This window comes from Lagenorhynchus albirostris, chromosome 7 (genome assembly GCF_949774975.1).
Source record: "Lagenorhynchus albirostris chromosome 7, mLagAlb1.1, whole genome shotgun sequence".
Taxonomy (NCBI): domain Eukaryota; kingdom Metazoa; phylum Chordata; class Mammalia; order Artiodactyla; family Delphinidae; genus Lagenorhynchus; species Lagenorhynchus albirostris.
This window is the reverse complement of record NC_083101.1, coordinates 45,109,384-45,134,729: the sequence shown is the minus strand read 5'-3', so window position 1 is coordinate 45,134,729 and position 25,346 is coordinate 45,109,384. Positions and strand designations below refer to the sequence as shown.

Here is a 25,346-nt window from a genome sequence, read left to right as displayed (position 1 = left end):
TTAAGAAAAACAGACTGCAAAATCAGTGGTAGAGAAACACTGAAAGTCCTTTCCTGCAATGTCCAAATCCCCTCCAACACATCTGCAAAGATGTTTGCTTTGCCTGTTTAATTAACCACACTAAGTGAGGCACTTACTACTTCGAGAAATAAACCATTCCATCCTTGGAAAGCTCCAACTGCTAAAAATTCCTTCTCAAATCAGGCTGAAATCTGTCTCCCAGTAGAGTCTATATGTTGATGTTAGCTCTACCTCTTAAAAGTGTATTGAAAATATCTTATTTTCTTCCACATGGCAACTTTTATATATGCGAAAACAGTTTCAAAAATTCCTAAATTCTTTCTATTTCATGATAAAAATACCCAGGATAAATTACTGGGTGGATAAACTGCATAAAGGCGAACGACAAGGAAAGAATAAAGTGGGGGGACAAAGGGTGAGAAACTGAGCTTTTAAAATATCAAATAAAATGTTTTTACCTCTTGAGACTGCCTTACATGATCACTGACGTGTACAGAATGCCGTTCAGTTTCTCTACTTTTCATTTTCTGATATATGTAAGATTCTAGACCTTGTTAAAAAGAAGGCAAAAAATAGAGAATACGTGAAAACATGTTACACTTGAATCACAGTTCCAAATAAAAGATCTGAACACCGTGCATTCATCTAAATTGGAATACAGGGTTTTCTTTCTCTTTTTAGCAAGTTGTACCAAGATTCCTTCGTCCTTTTTGAGCTTTACTCAAGTGGCTGAAAGCTATACACCCTATTTCTATTCTTCAATAGTTACCTTTACGTTTATAACAATTTATACTTCTCTATCAAAGAATTAAGTTATCCATAACCTGCCCTCCTATTAAACACCTTTAGTAATTTTTGCACACTTACCTTCCCTTGCACCCCATCATCCATGCTTTATTTAAAAATACATGAAATTTGAGGTCCAAATTGTTAGGAATTCTTCCTTAACAATTGCATCAGGCATTACAATAGGCTACTTAAAAAAGAAAACAAAACAAAAACAAAAGAAAGATAGAAAAGAATGCCAGCCAATAGTTTTAATTTTTAATCCTTTTCTTAAACAAATCTTGACAAGGATCATTACTGTTATTTTTTATATCTGGTACTTACAGAGTCACTGGCACATAGCAGGTGCCCAATAATAATTTAATAAATATTTGGTTGGATTAATTCTGAGAATAATACTTATTAAGAGCCCCGGGCTAAGGACATGGAAGCAACCTAAATGTCCATCAGCAGATGAATGGATAAAGAAGATGTGGCACACATATACAATGGAATATTACTCCACCATAAAAAGGAACGAAACTGACCCTAACGCATATATATGTAATCTAAAAAAACGGTACTGATGAACCTAGTGGCAGGGCAGGAATACAGATGCAGATGTAGAGAACAGACTTGAGGACACAGCAGGGGAAGGGGAAGCTGGGATGAAGTGAGAGAGTAGCATTGACATATGTACACTACCAAATGTAAAATGGATGGCTAGTGGGAAGCTGCTGAATAGCACAGGCAGATCAACTGGATACTTTGTGACCACCTAGAGGAGTGAGATAGGGAGGGTGAGAGAGAGGCTCAAGAGGGAGGGGAGGGCTTCCCTGGTGGCGCAGTGGTTGGGAGTCCACCTGCCGATGCAGGGGACACGGGTTCGTGCCCCGGTCCGGGAAGATCCCACATGCCGCGGAGCAGCTGGGCCCGTGAGCCATGGCTGCAGAGCCTGTGCTCCGCAACGGGAGAGGCCACGACAGTGAGAGGCCCGTGTACCGTAAAAAAAAAAAAAAAAAAGAGGGAGGGGATATGGGGATATAGGTATATAGCTGATTCACTTTGTTGTACAGCAGAAACTAACATAACATTGTAAAGCACTTATACTCCAATAAAAATGTGGAAAAAAAAAAGAGTTCCTGTCTAAATGTAGGAAATAACCATTTTTTTTTCCTACTGTTTTATGCTGAAAAAAAAGTATACAGGAAATGCAAAAAAGCTACTGGAAAAGAAAAATCAAAAAATTTCATGTACATTTTTCGTAACATCATAAAATTATGATAAATATGATTTCAATGATAGCACAGTATTAAAATTAAACAAACTATGCTTTCCTTTTTTAAAAAAATTCTTTCCTTTTCATAGTTGATTTCCTCAGAACTTTACTTTTTGTCTTTAGAAAGATCTACCTGACAGGGCACCTCCCCACCCTCAAAATTTTATTTTTTTTAATTCTTTTTTAATTAATTCTTAACTCAGACAAGTTTTTGAAAACTAAAATTCTCAACCCAGAATGTGGTTCAAGCCAGGCACCTGGAGTCAGCCTAACTCCCTAAACCTTCTCTTCCTTTCTGATCATCAGATTTAAATGAGATTCTTTGCCAGAACCCTCCTGCCACACCCATCTTTCTCAGTTTGAAATTTTTTGGAAAGAACTTAAATAATTTGCGGGATGGGAGGGTGAGAGAGATGAGTGAAGATGGTCAAAAGGTACAAACTCCAGCTATAAAATAAATAATACCTGGGGAGGTAAGGTACAGCATGGTGACTGTAGTTAACAATACTGTATTGTATATTTGAAAGTTGCTAAGACAATAGATCTTAAAAGTTCTCATCACAAGAAAAAATAATTGTAATTATGTGATGGACATTAACTTATTGTGGTAATCATTTTCAACACATACATATATCAAACCATTACATTGTACACCTAAAAATAATACAATATTATATCAACCATATCTTTTATATATTTTTAAAAAACATAAATAATTTATGTAAAAATGATGCCAAGAGCAACTGCCCCTCCTTCAGTTGTGACAACCAAAAATGTCTTACAACGTCTTCAGACATTGTTGGTTGTGGAGGCGGAATCACCCCTTGGTTGAAAACCAGTGACCATAGAGCAAACAAAGTTTTAAAGAAGCATAGTAACATAGATTTCAATACAATATCTATTTGTACCTTAAGTTTAGTATTTCAAATAATTTAAAATATTTATGACTTCTTAATCACATAGTCCCCTCTGTTTAAAAATAAGTAAAGTTCTCTTATTATCAAATGCAAGAAGTTCAATGTTCAGTTCATTGCTCTCAATTCATAATCTGCCCTCATATATCCAGGCTTATTTCACATTCTATGCCTAGCTCACAGTCTTCGTTCCTAGCTCATTGATCTGTCTTCTATCCTCTACAAACATCATTACGATTAAGCTTAAGGGATATTTGCCAATGGAACAAACACTACATGTAAGCAGTAGTAAATAACCAACTACAACTCAATCCACTGAATTCTGTATAAAGGCTCATATCAATGTCACTTGAACTTTAAAGAATTTGTAAAATTAGACAACCCCACCCATAAATCAGACTAAATGAATACTCTCTGATCCAGATTCAACAGCTCTGAATATGAGACTATCTAAATTTTAATTTTTCTTTTCTAAATTCTGAAAACTATTCCATTAAACAAATGGAAATTGCACCCCCTTCATAAAAACTAAAAGCAGAAAAGAGCTATTTTCCTAAGAGAGTGTGGTCATTCTCTCATCTCCCACTTGAAAGAACAGCAGGGACCGCCACTGGTCTAAAGATCATACCCTGAGAAAACACTACCAGAATTTTTGGGATTCAAGAGTGTAGACTGTTACATACTTATCTGACTAAATTTGGACACCGGAATCCAGTTCTTGCTGCAATTCTGTTCTTCTGAGATCTTATTTTCTCCTGCCTCTGGGTTCAGTTGGTCACTTTGAGAGCAGGTGTTGACTGTTATGACCTGGAGAGAAAAACACTCGTTGGAACACAGTGACATTAATCTGAATACATTTTGTATCACATTAATAGAGGTACTATGTTGAAGAGGAGTGGTTGTTAACATTGGCTGCACATTAAAATCACCCTGAAGCTTTGAACTTCCATCACTCATGCTGGCAGGACCCAAGCAACCATGTGACTTTTCTATCTGCAGTCATGATTGAGAACCAGGGTGGGGAGCAGTTCTTAAACTTGAGTGTGCAACAGAATCACCCAGGACTGTGTTAAACCACAGATCACTGGGTCCCACCCTCAGGATCTGTGATTCAGTAGGTCTTCGGGGGGGAGGGAGAATTTGTACGTCTAGTATGTTTCCAGGTGGTGCTAAAGCTGATGGGAGACCACAGTTTGAGAACTACTGGTAGAGAGCAAAACAACAAAAACGTAAGGGTTGGATCCAAAAGAACTTGTTAGAATTCTAGCTCTGTCACTTAGAAACTATATGAACTGGGAAAATCATGTAATGTCTATGAGCTCCATTCCCTTCATCCTTAAAATAATAGATAGCCAATAATAATGGCTGCCTTATGTTCTTCCCAGGGACAGATAAGAAATGAGATAAATTGACAAACTACAGGACAACAAACAAATGCAAGTTATAGTACTTGAGCTCAGTTATAATTTCTAGTTTAACTCTGGCCATTTTAACTATTTCCAAAATAATTCTATTTAAATTCATATTTTATGGGGTCCCAGCAATTCGTGGCATTTTCCCTGAAAGAAGAGTCTTTATCAAAGCTAAGTCTCTCCTCCAAAAGGTGATGTTACATAATTGATTCAATATTTATCTTTTTGCTTCTGCTTCTCATTCTAAAAAGAGTTGAGGTGCTTTGAAAAATGCACACATGTTATTATATGGAAAAATACATGTAGAACAGAAAAATGAAGCAGGGCATTAAGATCATGAAAAGTGAAGTCCTGCAGAATTGTCAACTCAGATCTAAGACTTCCCAACAATAAACAAAAAGATTTACTGAATGCAAATGAAAACATAACATATCAGAATCTGTAGGATATAGCTAGAACAATGATTAGAAGGAATTTTATAGCACTAAATGCCTATACTAGAAAAGAAGAAAGTCTCAAATCAACGACCAAGGCTTCTACCTTAACAAACTAGCAAAGAAAACAAAAACAAAAAAGGAGCTAATTAAACCCAAAGTAAACAGAACAAAGGAAATAATAAGGAGTAAAATCAATGAAATAGAATTCAAAGAAAAATCAATGAACCAAGAGCTGGTTCTGTGAAAAGATCAATAAAGCAGATAAACCTGTAGCCAGACTAATCATAAAACAGAAAGAGAAAACACAAATGTAAAATATTAGGAAAGAGAGAAGTGAGGTCACTACAGATCTCTCAAACAATAAAAGGATAATAAGATAATATTATAAAAAACTGTATGCCAATCAATTTAAAACCTTAAATGGACAGGTTCCTCAAAAGACACAAAGCACACTCAAGAAGAATCACATAACCTGAATAGCCCTATATCTATTACAGAAATTGAATCTGTAGTTAAAACTTTCCCACAGAGAAGGTTTCACTGTTGATTCTACCAAATAAGTAAGATTTAAATAATATCTATACAAACTCACCCAGAAAAATGAAGAAGAAGAAACACTTCCCAACTCAGTCAATAAGCCCAGCATCACCCTGATACCAAAACCAGACAAAGATATTACAAGAAGAGAGGTCTAAAGATAAATATTTCTCAAGAAAAAAGATGCAATAAAATTGTATCAAGATGTTAGCAAAATGAATACAGCATCTAAAAAAGATAATACATCATGACCAGTTGTGGTTCATCCCAGCAAGGCTGATTTAATATTCTAAACATTACTTCTAACATTATAAAATTAATTAATATAATTCATCATATTAACATAATAAAAATGAAAAACCATCTGACCATATAGGTTGACACAGAAAAAGCATTTGACAAATGTCATATCTGTTAATAATAAAAATTCTCAGAAAAGTAAGAATAGAAGGCAAATTCTTCAACCTGATAAAGGACATCCAAATAAAAACCCCACAGCTAACATCATACTTACTGCTAAAAGACTAAATACTTTCCACCTAAAGAGAAGAAACAAGGAAAGGCTACCTGCTTTCACCACTTCTATTCAGTATTGTACTAGAGGTACTAGCCAATGTAACTGGGCAAGAAAAAGGAATAAAATACATCCTGATTTGAAAGGAAAAAGTAATAGTATTTTCATTTGTAGATAACATGATCACATACATAGAACATTCTAAAGAAGTAACAAAAAAAAAACCTACTCAAACAAATAAGTAAGTTTAGCAAGGTTGTAGGATACAAAATCAATTTTTTTTTTTTTCTTGGTATGTGGGCCTCTCACTGTTGTGGCCTCTCGCGTTGTGGAGCACGGGCTCTGGACACACAGGCTCAACGTCCATGGCTCACAGGCCCAGCCACTCCATGGCAATGTGGGATCTTCCCGGATTGGGGCACGAACCCGTGTACCCTGCTTCAGCAGGCAGACTCTCAACCACTGCGCCACCAGGGAAGCCCCAAAATCAATATTTTAAAAATTATATTTCTATATACCACCAACAAATAATCAGAACTTAACCTAAATATAAAATTCCTAGGAGAAAACGTAAGAGAATCTCAGTGATCCTGGGTTTGGCAAAATTTCTTAAATATGATATGAAAAGCATAGACATGAAAGAAAAAAATCAAATATTGGACTTCATCAAAATAAAAGTGTCCTATGTTTTCAAGGACATTTATGAAAAATAAAAGGCAAGCCACTGAGAGGAAATATTTGTGAAACATATATCCAAAAACCAGCTTATATTTAGAATAAGAAATAAAAATTAAAAAAAAAAAAAAACTCTTGCAACCTAACAAGACAAACAACCCAATTTTATTTATTTATTTATTTATTTATTTATTTTTGCCTGTGTTGGGTCTTTGTTGCTGTGCGCGGGCCTTCTCTGTTGCGAGCGGGGGCTACTCTTCATTGCAGTGCACAGGCTTCTCACTGTGGTGGTTTCTTGTTGCAGAGCACAGGCTCTAGGCACGTGGGCTTCAGTAGTTGCAGCACATGGACTCAGTAGTTGCAGCACGTGGGCCCTAGAGCGCATGGCCTTCAGTAGTTGCAGCGCATGGGTTCTAGGGCTCGCAGGCTTCAGTAGTTGTGGTGCGCAGGCTCAGTAGTTGTGGCTCGTGGGCTCTAGAGCACAAGCTCAGTAGTTGTAGTGAATGGGCTTAGCTGCTCCACAGCGTGCAGGATCTTCCCGGACCAGGGATCGCACTCGTGTCCCCTGCACTGCCAGGCGGATTCTTAACCACTGCACCACCAGAGAAGTCCCACAACCCAATTTTTTTAAATGAACAAAAGATTTGAATGGATATGTCACCAAAAAAGATATACAGATGGAATATAAGCATATGAAAAGATACCTAGCAGCACTAGTCACTACAGAAATGCAAACGAAACAACTGTGAGATACCACTACACACCCACTAATATGCTAAAATTAAAAAGACTGAGCATACTAAGGATTGGTGAGGATGTGGACCACTGGAACTCTCAAACTACTACTCATAAGCTGGTGGGGATGTATGTTTCTTCTAAAATTAAACAGATACTTACTATAAGACTCTAGCATTCCACTCCTAAATATTTACCAAAGAGAAATTAAAACGTATGTCCACACAAAGACTTGTACACAAATGTTCATAACAGCTTTGTTTGGAATAGCCAAAAACTGAAAATAACACAAATGTCTTTCAACATATGAGCTGACAAATGAATTGTGGCAAATCCACTTTGCTGACTCTTAAATTTGCATCTTTGTTCCTTCCAGGACAATGCTATTTTGTGTACGTGGCACTTTAGAATAGAGAAAAACCAAGCTAAGTTAGGATACTACCTCAATTGCCAAAAACACAAAAGACACTTACTGGCACCTGTAGTCCTTGTGTTTTCTTCTTTTTCTTTGACAATTTCCTATCCTTGGTTAGCATTTTTGCTTTGATCCATTTCGACTGTCCTATCTCTGAGGATTTTGAAAGATCTGTAAGGGAAATGATTTACATGAGAAAGTGTAAGATGGTAGGCGGAACCATTTTGTTTCACAGAAAGGACTGACAGAATGGGGAGAATGAGAATGGTAGCAATGCAAGAATTTAATACTGGTTGTAAATATGTTTACTTCTTACTTTTAATCTTACAGATCTTCAATTTCTCCTCTTTGTGCATTCTCAAACTCTGACTCCTAATGAAGGGCCTGTCTCTACGAAGGGGACTGATCCGAAGGGATGTGTTTTGTTGAAGCCATGGTCCCACCTCTGAGCAATCCCTCTGGGCCAATCTTGTTGAGTTATCAGATAGGGATCTGTCCCGGATCTGCCTCTGACATTGTTCACTCTGTTTGGAGTCACAGTTACAAGTGGAGGCCAAGCAGGTTTGCCACTGTTTCTCGGTGCTAAACACACCAGTTTCATCACCTTCTGAAAATGCCCAGTTCACATATCCACCTCCAGTTTGCATGCTCTTGACTTGGGAAGGGAGGGAGGTCACTTTAACGGGTGCAGGTGTGCAAATCAATGTGGGTAGCACTTGCTCCTCCTTGTCTTGTCTGGCTGGTAACTGAGCAAGTGACTCATACTGCTCCTTGGTTTCCACCACTGAGCCCTGGGCTGAGACAACCGGGGTCTGCCACATCAGATGAACAGGGACCGCACTCTGGGTGACATGTTCAGTTGCCAGCACATCTGTACCTGCTTCCAAAGATGGTCTGGACAGAGGCAAGTTGGTTTCTGCAGAATAAGGAACTTGCTCTAGATGAGAAGGGACCAGGAGAAATTGGCCATACTTTGGGTGTGCTTGCCTGTTCAGGGACACCCCAGAAGCAACTATGCTATTTTCTGTTTCTTGCTCTTCCTGGTCATCTCTTACATTTGAAAACTTTCTGTCTGTAATCTCAAGAAAGGGCCCTGTCTGCACTCGTGGGGGATGCCAGCCTCTGGCCAGGCTCCGCAGCAAAGAAGGGGGCATGCTATAACACTGGTATTTCTTCTTTCTAGAGATCTCCAGGCTGCCTAGAACCTCTGCACAGATGACATTGCTCCAGCTGTGGGGAAGTTTTCTGCAAGTAGAATGCTTTCTGTTGGCCAGGAGGGCCTCATCCTCTTGTAAGGTGTCAACAGCAGAAAGGACTTTTAAGGTATCCACTGTAAGGGCAGAGAGGTCCTGCAGGTGTCCCACCTGGCTGTCCAAAGACAATAAGGAGTCCCTTATGAAAGACACCTTTTCATTCATTTCTTTCAGTTGGAAGCACATTTCTGTAACCCTAAGGGAAAAAGGGAGGGAGAAAACCAATAAGCACAGTAAGCCAATAAACACAGTAAGTGGGAACTTGCCTCACTCTCTTCCTGTCCTGCTTCCATCCTTAGGTGGCTCCTCAGCCTAAGCCGCTTCCCAAAGTTAGGTCTGTCTCCTGCCTTCTTCTCTATCCAACACATACTCTCATCCCAGGTGATCTCACCCACTCCTGTAATTCCCACTATCACCTTAATAAGGAAAATTACAAATTGTATTTCTACCCCTTATTTCTCTCCAATATTTCAGAGTCACATTTCCAGCTTCCTGCTAGTAATCCCTTCAATCATCTCATCAATCAGCCCATTTGTATTCATTAAGATATTCATTAATTTACAAGGCAAACATTTTAATATCTCTTATTGTCCAGCACTGTGCTATTTTGGTAGAGAAAGGAAATCCTGAGGAAGAAACTAGAATGATAGGAACAGAATCAATAAGCAAATACATAATTAGAAAACAAAATTACAGATCTTTTAGAATAATATTCCAAGTCTACAGTACAACCAGGCATCCCAACTTTCAAACAAAACCCATTTTAAGAGAGCTACATTCAGAGAAAGCCCGAGGCAAATTTTTAAATGACTTTGAATACTTTAACCCAAAATTATGATGTCTACCCATTGATTCATGTAAAAGCAACACAAGGCACCTTCAGCTATGCAAGTACAAAAGTAAATTGCAAGTAGAGTCAAATTAAATGTAACAATTGATTTCATTTAGAGAATTAGAAAGAACAAAGAAAATATATCTGTATATATCTCTGTAAATACCTCTGTACGGGGATAGGTTTTGTTTTGTGTCCTCCCCACCGCCCCAAAAGGTATGTTGAAATCCTAACCCCCAGTACTCCTAGAATGTGACTTTATTTAAAGTAGGGTCTTTACAGAGGTAATCAAGTTAAAATAAGATCATTAAGGTGTGCCATAAGCCTATACAACTCATATCCTTATAAAAAAGGGAAATTTGGACATAGAGGAAAGACAGTGTGACGGTACACAGGGAGAAGACCACCTTGTGACTGGAGTGATCCGTCTACAAGCCAAGGAACACCAAGGAGTGTCAGCAAACACCAGAAGCTAGAAGAGGCAAGGCAAGATTTCTTCCCTAGAGCCACCAGAGAAAACATGGACCTGCCAACATCGTAATTTCGGACTTCTAGCCTCCAGAACTGTGAGATAACAAATTTCTGTTGTTGTAAGACACCCAGTTTTCTGTTGTTGTAAGACACCCAGTAAACACCCAGTTTACTTTATTATGGCAGCCCTAGGAAATTAATACAGTTATCTAAGCTTAACAATCAATAAAATAAATTACAAAATACATATTTTGTGGTTACATAAAATGAAACTCATACACATGAAAATAAAACACAAAATTGGAAAACAAAAAATAAACAGGAAATTATTCTAACAAATACAGTGAGGTGTTTGTATCCCCTAAGTAGTCAAAAGTTTTTACAAATTGTTGAGGAAAAAAAATATAAAGACCCCAAAGGACTTGAATAGATAATTCACAAAAGAGAATGAAATGTGGTAAAATATCCAATCTCATTAGGTAAGCAGAGAAATTATCAATAAAAATAAGACAACAATGAGTTTGTCTACACTGTGACATTTTTTTAATCTAGCAAATTTTTAAAAAGAGATTTAGTGACTCAAGGTTGGCAGGGATGCAACATTGGAACGTTCAAATAGCCAAGACAAATAAAGAGGCAGGAATTTTACTATGCTAAGGCAGACAGATGAGATAGAATATTATGCAGCCATTAAAAATCATACTTACATTGTTAGTAGTCATTTTCTTTGTCTATTTCTGACAGCAGGGGTGGGGATGTGGATGTCTGTGGTGGTCTGCATTATATACTTTTAAATTTGTGATAAAAACTTTGTAAGTCAAGAAACAGTAAAAATTAAAATATGTTTACAAGGAATATTTAATTACTTGGAGAAATGTTTTTGATGTGTAAGGTGGGTAGGGGGACAAAATGCAAACCTGTATAATTTTAACTAAAAATATCTGGAAGACTAAATGAAAAAGACCAAATTTTTCACAGTGGACTCTAGCTTGTGACATTTTTTTCTTTCTTTTCTCCCTGTTTCATTCTTTTATTTGGAGGAAGGAGTATACTTTCCAATTTCCCCATAATGAAAATCTTTGATAAACAGGAATAAAGTGAAAAATTGCAAGGGAGGAAACCAACAGTTTCATGGCTGACATGACCGTATGCAGAAATAACAAATTGCCCCCAGTCTTATTTGAGGGCTGGGAAAAGCAGTAATTATACCATGAAGAGCTTAGCACTCAGCTGTAGCAAGCACTTCCCAAAATAGTGTTAGACATCCCCTCTCTAGAATATATCTCAAGTCACATGGACTGAGAAATCTTCCACTTCTTCCTGGAAGCTTTGTAGATAGGAGTTAAAGAATAAAGAGGATGGTATAATTTTGATTATCACCTATGTGGGTGGAACCCTCTCTTTCTTGCTTCAACTTCTATAACTCAGTAGAGCCTTAGTAAAGGCTTCTTGACCTTCTGGAACCTATAAAACTAGAATTGGCAAGGATGATGAAGAAAAGAGAACAAAATATATGCATATTCCCTTCCAAATATGCTTAATTAGAGCCTCTCCATCTAGTGCACTGTTTCAACTAATTCAAAAACTGTACAGTCCAAACAGCAGTAATGGAGACTCATTAAGTTCCATTAGCAGCAGTCACATGGAAGGGATACAACAGACACCAGCAACTATTCACAGCACAGGTAACATTGCTACAATAGAGACTTAGACAAATAACCGGGTCACTCTCAAATCAGGTCCTCTTGCTTTCAAAGGTACTTCTTTTCTAAAGCTCAATGTCCTATGAAATATATTTTAATTATATCCCTCAGCCACCATCTACATTAATTTAATCTAGTCTTTTAGTCATTCTGACATGTAAAAGAAATTCTCGTAATTTTAGTTTCCTTTGTGCAAGGTTTGAGGGTGGTGGGAAAACCAGTACGGTTATTATTTCATTGTGGGTCTCTGGACCAGATATTGTAAAATGAAATTATAACAAGTATAATCATCATGATAATCATAATATTCACTGAGCACTCATTATGTGCCAGGCGTTTTACATTATTTTATTTAATCCACATGACCACCCTACTATCCCTTCATGAAAAGAGGTCACATGGCCAGTCACATGGTCAATGACAGAGTGAGGCTTCAAAGCCAGAGGGTGTGACTCCATATTCAATGGCATTAACCACTGCACTCCAGCACCTCTCAGCAACTCAGCAGGGATCCAGGCAAAGTTCTATTGGGGTCCTAGAGTCCCGTGAAGGGGTAAATGAATTGCACCCACATTTTCCATGCTGGGAGTTGTTCACAAAGGTTTCTCAGTAAGGTTTCATGGCGAAATGATTATAGGAAGAGCTCAAACTATAACTCTACTGAGTCACAATGCCCATTATGATAAAGTGTTTAAACTTTTTTTAAATGTAGTATTTCCCAAATATGACGTACCCAAACATGCTTAATATGGAAAAATACCTAGTTAACATCTTACTCCATAGAACATAGAGAGGAAAAACACTGGCTTACGTTACTAGGGACAAAAAGTAGCTGGCGTTCCAAATAGAGAAAGTAAGATATGAAACAGCCTTAATATGTTCTCCTTCCTTTTTTACAATTCACTTAACTCTGTAAAGATATAGGTAATCTCTTCTTCAGAGTTAGGCAAACATGCAAATATCTTCCTAACTTCCTTTCGCTCCCTCTTCAAACTACTGCTGAGTTACCACTGGAAAATATTCTTCCCTCTCTCTGATACTTCATTTACAAGCTCCCCAGAATGACCTCAACAAGGACAACCATGTAAAAAGAGGGCTGGTGAGATAGCTCTATCAAGAAGGAAAATTGATCGACTGTGTTTTGAAGTTAAATTAGGGCTTCATAATCAAATACTAGAGCTCTTGAAAGCATCTAGAATATTTTTCAGAAGCTACATAACCATCTACCATCTAATCCTTCTCTACTCAAATCCCAAGAAACAAATTGAAGATAAATGTGATAGCATATGATGATTACTGGTGTTCAGTTTACTATTAGTATTATTATTACTAATTATTATTATTAAATTACTTTTTTTAATGTCTGGTTCTCCAGTTTTCATTCTGTATTCACTTGACTCGTGATACTACCTTCTCCTGGTTTTCGTTATACTCTTCTGATCAATTCTTTTTAGTCTTCTCCATTAGTTCCTCTTCCTCGGTCCATTATACAGGTGTTGACACCTCTCAGGGTGAGACCCTCAACCCACTGAGTCTCCTCACTCCACTTGCTTCCTGAGCATGAGCGCTGCCTCTGTCATAATTTTATTTTCCTAAAATAGGCAGGTGACTCCCAAATTTCCTTGTCCAGTTCAAATTTTGCCCTAGGGCTTCAGATTCACGTATGTAAAGCCTTCCAGACATCTCTGGATAAACGCACCACCAGAATCTCAGGCTCAACAAAATCTAAACCTCATTGCTTTCCCCCACCCTCCCTGCCATGCATTTTGTACTCTTTATCTTTTAGTGCCACCTTTCACCTAATTACCCTGCTACAGATATGAGTCATCCTGGACTTCATCCTCTCCCTTACTGCCACAGCCAATCCTTAACTCACCTCTTGAATTGTCCTCTCTAAATATGCCTTTATCCTCTTTGCTATGGCCTAAATGTTTGTGTCCCCACCTAAAATTCACGTTGAAATCCTAACCCTCAACAGTGATGGTATTAGTAGGTGGGGCCTTTGGGAGGTGATTAGGTCATAACAGTGGAGCCCTCACGAATGGGATCAGTGCTCTACTTTTCATAAAAGAGACCCCAGTAGAGCTCCTTAGCCCCTTCCACCATGTAAGGACACAATGAGAAGTTTGTATCCCAAAGAGGGCCTTCACCTGACCATCCTTGCACCCTAATCTCAGTCTTCCAGCCTCCAGAACTGTAAGCAGTAACTTTCTGCTGCTAATGAGGCACTCAGTCTATGGTATTTTGTTACAGCAGACCAAATGGACTTCTTTCAATGCCACCACCAATTTGGCTAGTCCTTGGGCGTCATCTGTCTGTTGTATCAATCTCTCGAGCGGTCTCCCTAGTTCCAATTCTGACTCCTCAAATCCATATGCTAACAACCTAGAAGGTAAATCTGTTTGACCACCTAAAATTTTTCCTTAGTTTATAGTGTAAAGTGAAGGGCTCTCCATGACCTTGTTCCAGTGCATAATACTGGGGGGCGGAGGTGCCTATCTTGACCCATCTTATCTATTTACATCCCTTTTCTTAAGGTTTGGAAGGGAATATGTATTTTAGAAGAAATTATACTCACAAAATTGGAGCCTAATTTTACATAATAATAGATAACTTTCACTACTCCCTTACTATCCATTAGCACACTGCCACACGGTTCATCTATATTATCCCATGGAATCCTCACAACGACCCTAAAAGGTAGGTCTATTTTTGTGTCCATTTTACAGAGAAGAAAACAAGGCCCAGAGTAAACTTGCCCAAGTACACACAGGTAGAAGCAGGACTTCATGCCGGCTCTGTAAACTCCTATCTGGGTACATATACAAAGCAGAACTAAGTTGGCCCGCAGGCCTCAATGAGCATAGCTACAAAGGAGGCAGAACGTGTGGAAAGGCGAAAGGGAAAGAAGGAAGCTCACAGAGTTTTGGCCTGAAGATATTATTTAAGTAAAATAGAATGTTGTGGGTTCACAAATTGTTATTTGATACTCGATTTTTTCCTCACTCTTAAAATTTGATCTGAAATTCAATCAGCTACCTAAAATATATTTACATAAATATGGTATTAATTTTAAAAGTTCAGAAATAAGTCATATGCCCAAGGTGACCATTTAGAAAGTTCTTAAGGTGATTCAATTTCAAATAAAGCCATATTTAAGGATTCACTATCTATCTATTTGGATATAAGAAAATATATATGCATAATTAGGTATAACATTTTATAGTCAGGTCCATGTATATTCAAAAGTGAGAGAACACATTTAACTTCTGCCAATTTGCTTCCAATTAAGAAAGCAATGCTGCGTTTTAAAAAATGCATATAATCACGGGGACTTAGTTAATAATACTGTATTGTACATTTGAACGTTGCTAAGAGAGTAGACCTTGAACACTTCATCACAAGAAAAAAAATTGTATGGTGATGGTCGTTAACGAGACTCACTGTGGTGATCATTTCACAATATACAAATATCGAATCATTATGTTGTATACTTGAAACTAATACAATATGTCAATTATTTCTAAATTTTTTAAATGCATACAATCACATGCAGTCCATATTTTGATCCAGTGCTGGGTACCTGCGATTAGTGGCACATGAACAGCAGCTTTGACCTACGAGCTTCTACATTTGTCCACTTTCTCCAACACGCCTTCTCTTTCCTCAAGTCTCTGAACGGCCCCCCCCAAATCACACACACCCACAGACACCCTCAGCTGATGACTGCCGTGAGAACTGCGTTCCCGCGGCCTGGCTGCATCCTCTGGAGCACTCTCCGTATTCTCTCCTGGCCCCCACCATTAACTGCCCTTCCTGAGGACTTCACTCAGCAAATCACCGGCTCCTGCAGTGTCTCCCTTGCTGGTAGATCTTTTCCAGTAACAAATATATTACTTTTATTATCTCCACATGAAACAAAAGAACCACACCATGTCCCCATACCCCTCTTTACCTCCCTTCAGAGAAACACTTCTTAGAAAATCTGCCTCTAATCACTGTCTCTACTTCTATTCACCCTCCACACGCTTCAGTGAATCTGCCCTCAACTCCACTGCACAAGTGCTAGTCAGGCACCCCGAGACTATGACTCCATGATTCCCAGTGCAACCAGCACCCTGCTGCTCCTGGACTCACCTGCATCCACGTTTGCTGCTCCATTCCACCTCCCTCAAGTCTCTCCTCCTCAGCTGCCTCAGAGCGACCTTCCTGCACCAGGCTCCCAAAGCGGTCCGACCCAACCCCCAACTCCAGCAGACCCTTCACCACGATCCATCTCTATTCCCTTATACTACTTTTTTCCCCCTTCATTGTTCTTTTACTGTCTGACATTAAATTACATATATCTTTTTTGTCCTTCCCCAGCCCTCCACATGCACGCACTAGAATGTGAATGCTATGAAGGAAGGGCCCCTGCTCTCTTATTCACCATTTATCTTTACTAACTTAGAAGACTGCCTGGAACATAGTAGTTGCTCAATAGATGTGCACTGATTGCATGAATATTATACGATACTAGAGGAAATTTTAGAAAATCGAAACCTCTGGGTTTTAAAAGTAGACCTTTCTACTTTTTTCAGACATTCTAGTAGAATCAGGTTTAGGTAGCAGTTTAGAGGGTGAAAATACATATATAACTTTTACCTTTCTGACGTCACTCGGATTCGTTCCTCACAACTACAATTCAGACCTTCCATCTTCTCATGGAAGTATTTTTCCACACACTGTTCTTCAAAACTGTGAAGTTTTTTCAGATCCTCCTTACTCAGGTAGAGCTCTATGGAAATAAGTATAGTGCATAAAAAGAGTCATTATTCATCCTCCATAGGAAGCTGATACAGTGTCTGACTTTTCTTCCATTGGTATTAAAAATGGATAAAACCATAGCTTGCATGATAATAGTTTGCTGCCTTGTCACACTGTATTCCTAATATTAATTGGGAAGCACTATGTAGAAATAACTGGAAACACCAGGCTGGGTCTTTCCTTTTTGTCCTATAAACAGATGTGGGAATTTGAAGGTGACTCGTGGAACAGATACTTTATCTTCAATATTTTCTTAAATTAGAATACTTTTACACATAAAAATTCACCACATTTATATGCATATGGAAGTTCCCCCACCAACTGGTTTATCAGTCAAAATGACAATAAGTAACCTACAGGTTAAAATCAAGGTTAGAAGAAGTCAAAGTCTGTTGAAATTAATCCAGTAAGTATAAGAAAGTGTTACCTCGTTGCACTGAGTTTATATATACACCGAGTTTGTATATACTAAGTTCTTCTACTGAAGAAAGAGACATTATGACGAGTCAATGGCCAATCAAGGCTATACTTCTTCCTTGACAATTACAATTAATTCATTAAAAGACAAGTCATTTCATGATGTTATGAAACTAATGCAATTCTACATCAAACTTCAGCAATCACATTTGGTCTACCACCTTGACTCTTACTCTGACCTAGCAGAAAAATGCATTATCTTTTGAGCAAGTTTCTAATCCTTGTTAAATATAAAAATGCTGTTGCAAAAAGGGTAAAATTGGAATATCCTCTTCCTTCAATCATTTCACCTAAATTAGGAAAAAAAAAAAAAGAACCATTAAAGTTCTCCAGAATTTATTAGAAATGCAAATATTCTGTAATTTTCCAATAAAATGAGAGACGAAAATATTCATTCTAAAAGATGACTAAAAGAAAATACTCAGCCATAAAAGGTGTTCACAACTCAAAGGTACAATGTTTTCTGATTTTTATGGCTTGGAAGCATCTTTCAGACACCAAAAAAATCCCCATCCCCACTCAACTCTAAATGTGTGTTTGCATTAAAGAATCTTGTATAAGTAAGGAACTTTAGAATTGTATGATTTGAGCCTTCTGTGGATTCCTGAGAGCAAACAACCCACAGAGCAGTTCCAATGATAGGTGCAGCTTGCAGTATGTGGCACGTTCTTGTGACTGTCCACCAGGTGGCACTGCTTCCCCATGTGCAAACGTCTTGATCCTCAATACAGAGAATCAAAGGCAATCTCACAAAAATTCAAGAATTTCCCAGAGTTCAGGGTGAATGTACCTCTGTCCATCAGAATACTTCCTCGAGTTTTATACCAAAATCATCCTATAAGCTCAGATCAAGGTAAGCCCAGGAAAGCGTTGTTTGTTATGGTACTAGAAAACGGGGCCAAATCCTAGCTAATCCCAGGATCTCTCAAGTGGTTCACACTCTCCTGTTAGATTACAGTTGTTCTGGGAGGGCACTCCATTAGAAGCCGGGAAATTATAATATTATTATAAGGCTTTAAATTAACTTCAGTTGTGCTTTGACTTCCATATAAAGGCTGAATCGCTTAGGGGAAAGAAATGGAAAAGAAAAATAAATCACCAAGTGACTCAAGAGAAGAAAATACTTCACGGAGCCAACTACTCAACTACAGGAGCAAAAGCATGTCACCCTGTCAACCTTGTGATAACATCTGTCCTCCTAAGGGCCCACCGGAATGTATAAATAGTCCACAATCCCTTATCTGAAACTCCTGGAACCAGTCCATTTCAGAAATCAGAAGTTTTCTAGTTTTGGAAAGGTAATATAGTGCATATGCCATAAATGAAGTAAAATCCCTAGTTGTAGCTAGGGCAATACCCTGAAATCAAACACATCGTTTCTGCGGCAAAAATCAATGAATATCCATACTACAAGGGATAAAGAGGATAAATGGCTTACATTAGTCCCGTTAGCCTCTTCTGTCCAAATGAGTCTTTCTCCAACTTACGAAGAAAAAGACTTTCCATTTTCAAATGTATTTCGAATTCAGGGATTGAGATAAAGGATTGTGAATTTATGCTATCCATTTCCTCTATATCTAGGAATTATCTAGAAATGGGCCTAGTACCAGCGGGCCTAGAGGAACTACGAAAGATCTCTGAACCACAAGAAGGAATGTTCTCTTATGACAATTAGTATGACAGTCATATCATGCTATATATGGATAAGCAAAGTGAACTAGGAAAATCTCAAAATATGTCGAGTTAAGCTTTGCCAAAAAAAAAAAAAGAGAGAATCCACATTTCTGCATCCTGAGTTGAAGTTCTTGAAAATATGAAATATCTATAAAGAATCATCTCCATATTCAGTAGAGTAGAGAACCAGAGAGCCATGATTCTGGTGAATAAACTAAGCAAAATCTGGTTTATCTATTTCCCTTAGTCCACAAGACCTTCTGTACCCTTTCAATTTGGATTCCATCTTCAACAACAGGGAAATAAGTATGGGTCACTCTGACTACTCTCTAGGAGTTATTCTGACGTCTTCCCAGCTAAGCAGAGTAAAATCACGGGGTTTTCCAGGTGACGAAAAGCCTTTACACATCCAAGCAGAGATTCTGTTCCTACCTATTCCTTTCTTTCAAAGTATCAGCTACTTTTAGCGAAAGGTACTACAACCACGTAATGAGATCCATGCATTTACTTAGACCCAGGTGCTCAGCTGATACTCTTTGGTCAGTTAACTCCCAGAGCCTTCCATCCTGTGCCCTGAATTTAATCGACAACGTTCCAGGTGTCTTCACCTTGGATCTCCACTCTTGCACTCTCTTCCTCCTGCCCCACCAATGAAAACTTACTTAATCCAACATCACCCTCTTCTTGGTCATTTGGAGCTTGGTGATGGCAAAGACGGCGAAGGAGGAGACCAATGTGACTCAGCAGGATAAAAGGCGGGGGCAGCCAAGGCTTCTCGTGGTAGGTCATGATGTAGCGATAGCGATTGTATTTCCACAGGTTATTTGAAATGGATTTCAGATCTATGTAAACGTTACTGTAAGTTGTAGTAAGAGAAGGACAGTGTTTTAATATGGAATCCTGAAACGTAACAGATTATTGCTTTATTTTCCAACTTTTATGATTGGTTCGCCTGACATGGATGGTAGTTAGCCAATAAAAATAATATCCATTGCATTTACGATTCTTCTTCCACCAAACAACATACATTAATCACCTTCTACATTAAAATATGCTAATCAGAATAAGCAAAAGGTAGAAATTACAATCAGAGAGAAGAAAAAGCCAACAGTTTAAATTCGATGAACAGAAACTGTCCTCTGGAAGTAACATTATTCTTGATTCACCATCTCTTCTCACATAAGAGGGTCTTTTCAGTCCATAACTCATCATTCATGGTAAATAGCTTTAATGTCCCTCTACATCATCAACCTTAGGAAGAGATTCTCCTAATGTCAAATGTGACAAGTGCTAGAATAATCCTCCTTAAAACATTCAAACGAAAGAATATTAATGAAGAAGAACAGATGGAAGAAAAATCAATTCATCCTAAAATAAGTCAATAAGAAGAGCTTCGATTCAGCAGCTAGATCAATTATTTATATTAACCTTACAATAAAAGTGACTCCTTATTGGTAGGCCACCTTGGGATTTTTCTCCCTTTAATTATATCAATTATAATATGCAGTTAGTGCAGTAAATATGTTGATATTATAGAACTTGTAATAGAAGTTGTGGTGAGTGGAACAAATTCACCCTTAACTATTTAAGTCTATAACATGATATGGGTGGGGAGGACACAATGGAATATCCATCTTAATATTTTGCTTAGGCTAATATGTAATTTATTTTCTTTAGAGAAAGATGGCAGAGAAGTACTTGAGAAGGGCAGCCACATTTAGCAAATAAAAATGCAGGTAACCCTAAACTGCAGTAATGATAAAGAGAAGGAACCCGAACTATTCTGGAGAAAGCCAGCTTAGGATGAGAGGAGGAGGGAAGTTTCAGAGTTCATAAAGTAGATGAAGGAAACATTGACGACTGACTGAGTTTAACGGTAGTTCTCAAAGTGCAGTCACTGAGCCACCAGCACTGCATCACCTGAAAACAGGTCAGGAATGCAAATTCTTGGGCCCTATCCAGAACGACCCAATTAGCGATCTGTGTCTCAGTGAGTCCTCCAGGTAATTCTGCACAATCAAGTTTGAGGGCCACCAAAATTACATGTTACTCCCACTGCAAGTGTGATCACAGCCTGCCCACCAGCAGGTGGCGATCTTCACAGTGTATTTCAGGTTCTTTGTAATTACAGAATCTGGAAAGGGGCCTCTGGACAAGTAGTCCAATCTGGGGTTGCTCAGCTTGTATGGTCCTCAGTGTATTCATCTTAGTGAGAAGACTAGCCTGTGGGAGGATATGTCAGCCTCCCTTTTGACACCTGCCGTTTTTGAGAAACAAAAATCTCATACCCACTCCTAATCTTATTTGAAATGTCAAAAAAATAGCTACAGTAATTAAACACGAGCAAATGTTACAAGTACATAAAATGGTGAGGCTAAAGGGAGATGATAGCTATCACATAACCTTGTAACAAGCAAAAAAGTATGTTTTCCCCATATATACGCAACAACAGTCCTCTTTGTGTGTGTTCTGATTTATTTTGCTTGCCTTCAGCCTTTATCTCCTCTACTTTCTTTACTTAACTTCTATGCATTGACTTCCCTTTTCTTATCTATCTTTCTTCAGTGCAATAATTAATGAATAAAATACCTAGTACAGTGTCTGGCATAAAAGAGGCATTCAGAAAATACTAGTTTCTTCCCATCACTTCACTTGATTTCTTTCATCCATTAAACAAATATGTGCCAGGCACTCTTTTCAGGGCCTGGGATAAATTCAAGGGCAAAAAATGGCCAAAAAAAAACCCCCAAAACCAAAAAAACAAACTTGTTCTTGTGGAGCTTATATTCCAGTATAAGAGATAAACGGGGGGAAAACACAATATAGAGATAAATTATAAAATATATTTGTATATATAAGTCGGTAGTATAAAGAAAGAAGAGTAAGGGGGACCAGGCATGCCAAGGAGATGGTTGAAGGAAAGGGGGCTGCACTTTTAAATAATATCCTTAGGTTAGGGCTAATTAAAGAGGGGACATTTGAGCAAAGGCTTGAAGGAGGTGAGGGAATGGACCACACTGATATCTGGGGTAAGAGCATTCCAGGCAGAGGGAACAGCAACTGCAAACACCCCTGTGTTGTTTGAAAAACTGTGAGGGGCCAGTGTGGCTGGAGAGGCATGGATTCGGGGAATAGTAGTGTGATGGGTGATTGGAGAAGTAGCAGAGAAGCGAGGTCATTGTAGAAACTTTGACTTTTACCCAGAAGGAAATGGGGAACCTTGAATGCTTTGGAGCAGATGAGTGACATCATCTGACATATGTTTTAAAGGTCATTAGGGAATAGAGTGATTAATTAAGTAATTTAAAAAATTTAAGTGTCATTAGGGCTGCTGTGTTGAGAACAGAATATAGGGGCCAAAGACAGAAGCAGAGAAATAAACTAGGAGGCTTTGTGGTAGTAGCAGTGGGGTGGTGAGAGGCGGTTGGACTGATGATCTATTTGAAGATGGAGTCAACAGGTATTCCTGAAAGTCTAGAGCTAGAAATATGAGACGCATTAAGAAAGCCAAGGTTTTTGGTCCGAACAATGGGAAAGATGAAGCTTTGACAGAAACATGTGGTCTTCCTTATAGATTTGGGAAAGAATACAAGCAGAATAAGTGTATGTTGGGAAAGAGGGGAGATCAAGAATTTGGACATTTGAAAGTTCAGAAATCTATTGGGTTGGCCAAAAAGTTCATTCGGGTTTGTCCATAAGAGGTTATGAAAAACCCGAACGAACTTTTTGGCCAATCCAATATTATACATCTGACTGGTAATGGAACAGGAGAGCTGGATCTACAGAACTGAAGTTCAAGAAAGAGATCTAGGCTGAAGATATCAGTTGGGATTTGTCAGTATACATATACAGGAAACTGAACAAGATCACCAAAGTGTAAACAAAACAAACGTCTGGGCCCAGGGACATTCCAATGTTAAAAGGTTGAAGAGAATATGATGCTCCAGAAAAGAAGACTGAGAAGAAGTGAAAAGTGATATAGAAGAAAACAGAGAATGAGATATACTGAGAGCCAATGAAGGGAAGTTATCAAGGACCCTTTAACCAACTTTCAGCCTCGTCAATTGTTACTCTCCACGATTCCAAATTATTGCTTAATTACAGTGTATGATCTCCTTTCAGTCCGCTGTTATTACACTCTCTATTTATTGTTTTTTCTCTTCTCATATTCTGCTGCCTTCCTGCCAATAGTTCCATGCCCATATTTTAAAACCATAGTAATTAGACATGAAACACACAAAAAACAAAGGTTACATGTGAATCTTTCAAAATACCTGCACCCATTTTTGATTCATACAAAATAACTGTATTTGATTAAAATAACCTACTTGAAGAAAGCAATCAACAGGTTCACCATGATGATATATTGCACGAAGAGGTAGACAGCTTGCAGGAACGGAGTAAGAAAAGAACCAGGAGGGCAGGATGGCTGGCTTGAACAAACTACAAATAAAGAATTTAAAAGAATGAGAGATAAGGTGAATCACAGTCCTATGACTCTAGACAAATATTTAGCATATTGACTTAGCAGAATACCACAAACTCTTGACATTTTTAAGATTCAGATGGTTGTTTTCCAGGGTTCTTTATTACTCTGAGTATCTACAAAGGTTCAATTGCTGCATGGTGGCGGAATCCTCTACGTACCATCTATCTCTGAAGCATAGACTTCTCCATAGATCATCCAGTATGGCTCAAACACGATATCTCGAGCAAGGCTCCAGGATGGAGGCTCCTTTGGTGAAAGTATGGCCTTGCGCGCCACTCCAAAGCTCAGCAGGACGATGGCCATGATGATCACAATGTAGAACATGTTTGCCGTCTGCAAAAAAGCACAGCACAGCCAGAAGTTTACCACAGATTTGAAATTTAAAACAAATCAAACACCTGCAGCCATCATAATTATACCTGCCAATAATAAGACTGTCTGGTCATTGACCAAAATGCCTAGTCCATGAATAGCTGGATTTCCTTTGGCTAACACATTTTGTTTTCTCTGCACAGTATATGTTTCATGTCAATGTAGTCTATGGAGTAATTTAAGTGTGCTAACTGTAGAGGATCTGTGCTTCTTTTTTTAAGATGTGATGAAATATGAATAGCGTTTGATTAACTAATACCTAACTTTTCATCAGAGGTTAGAAAAAGAAAAAAAAATAGGGATATTCAAATTAGTAAAATGGCTCCTTATTCCCAGGATTATCTTCAGGAGTTAAGAGTCTGAGAAATTGATCAGACCAAGAATCTGCTCCAAGGTACTGAACATCCTAATGAAGTGAAGAATTTTTTTTTTAAAGATGCAAAAACAACTATAAAATGATGTTTGTTAAATCCAGTGGTTCATTAACTCGCAAACACGTAGTCTTTGTATTAAAAGTAAGCCTGGTTGTTATAATGCACAATGGAGCACATACAGTACACACATGTACTATACACACATGTATATCTAGCACATGTACTGTAATTTTCTAAAGGCTCTTTTAAATAATTCATTTCAATTACTAAATGTACATCAGTTCAACCCACTTGTTCCCTGTGGCAGAGACATACTCCGTGAATATTCCATGAGCTTCCCTTCCATGAGGCAGGAGCCACCTGACCTATTCCTGGCCACTGGGCTGTGGAGTAACAGTGATTTGAGTCACTTCCCATCCAGAGCAGTTAAAAGCTGTTAGGTGTTCTCCATCCCTCTTACTGCCTGTCATAGGAAACCTCAGAAGCCACATGTTGACACAGCTATGTCCCAGGATGGAATGATTTGGGATCCCTGAGTCACTGGGTAGAGGGCGGCCTCCATGAGCATACATCAATCTTTGTATCAGGGAGAAATAAACTTGTGCTAAGTCACTGAGATACAGTGATTACCTCAGCATAACCTACTGAATTAATACCAATGTCACCAAGACCAGAGAAAATATTGCTGGTCTAAGAGAAAAGTATAAAATAAAAAAAATCTATCTTTGGAATCCTGGAGGTTCTCCCTTTTCTGTCTTCCTCCTTTGTTTCAACATTACCTTTCCTTCTCAAGAACTTGCCCTTCCCTGCCAGTGAGTATTCCAGAAGAAAAAGCAAAGATGATCTTGAGGTACTGTCCTTCTTAGGTCCTGTGCAAAGCCAGTTGGACAGGGCTAACACAAGTGCACAGTGAGCTCAGATGGCAGACAGAGCCAGGTGGCCCAGATATGAATCCTGGCTCCCCGACTTACGCCTTTGGGAAATTTACCTGAACTCCATTTCCTTGAACATAAAATGTGGATAATAATAGTACCCATGTCGTAAAGTTGTTTTGAAGATTAAATGAGTTAATACATACAAAGTACTTAGAACAATCTGTGGCCCACAGTAATCACTATTTAAGAGTTGGCTGGGGGTGGAGAGATAAAAAGACAAATCAATATTTCAGCAGAAAATATTATTGGTGGTAGC

The 25,346-nt window shown here is 38.4% G+C and overlaps 1 protein-coding gene across 2 annotated transcripts in view; it reads right to left on the bottom strand.

Annotated features, from left to right (window-relative positions):
- The window catches only part of TRPM6 (transient receptor potential cation channel subfamily M member 6), a 138,840-nt gene that overhangs the window by 28,257 nt on the left and 85,237 nt on the right, over positions 1-25,346 (bottom strand). For both annotated transcript variants that reach the window (XM_060154969.1, XM_060154970.1), the window contains exons 22-29: positions 23,568-23,742; positions 23,249-23,363; positions 19,583-19,776; positions 16,608-16,740; positions 8,021-9,153; positions 7,763-7,875; positions 3,663-3,786; positions 480-571 (exon numbers count right to left, since the gene is read on the bottom strand). In XM_060154969.1, coding sequence (XP_060010952.1) covers positions 480-571; positions 3,663-3,786; positions 7,763-7,875; positions 8,021-9,153; positions 16,608-16,740; positions 19,583-19,776; positions 23,249-23,363; positions 23,568-23,742 — 2,079 coding nt within the window. The remainder of the gene's footprint in view (positions 1-479; positions 572-3,662; positions 3,787-7,762; positions 7,876-8,020; positions 9,154-16,607; positions 16,741-19,582; positions 19,777-23,248; positions 23,364-23,567; positions 23,743-25,346) is intronic.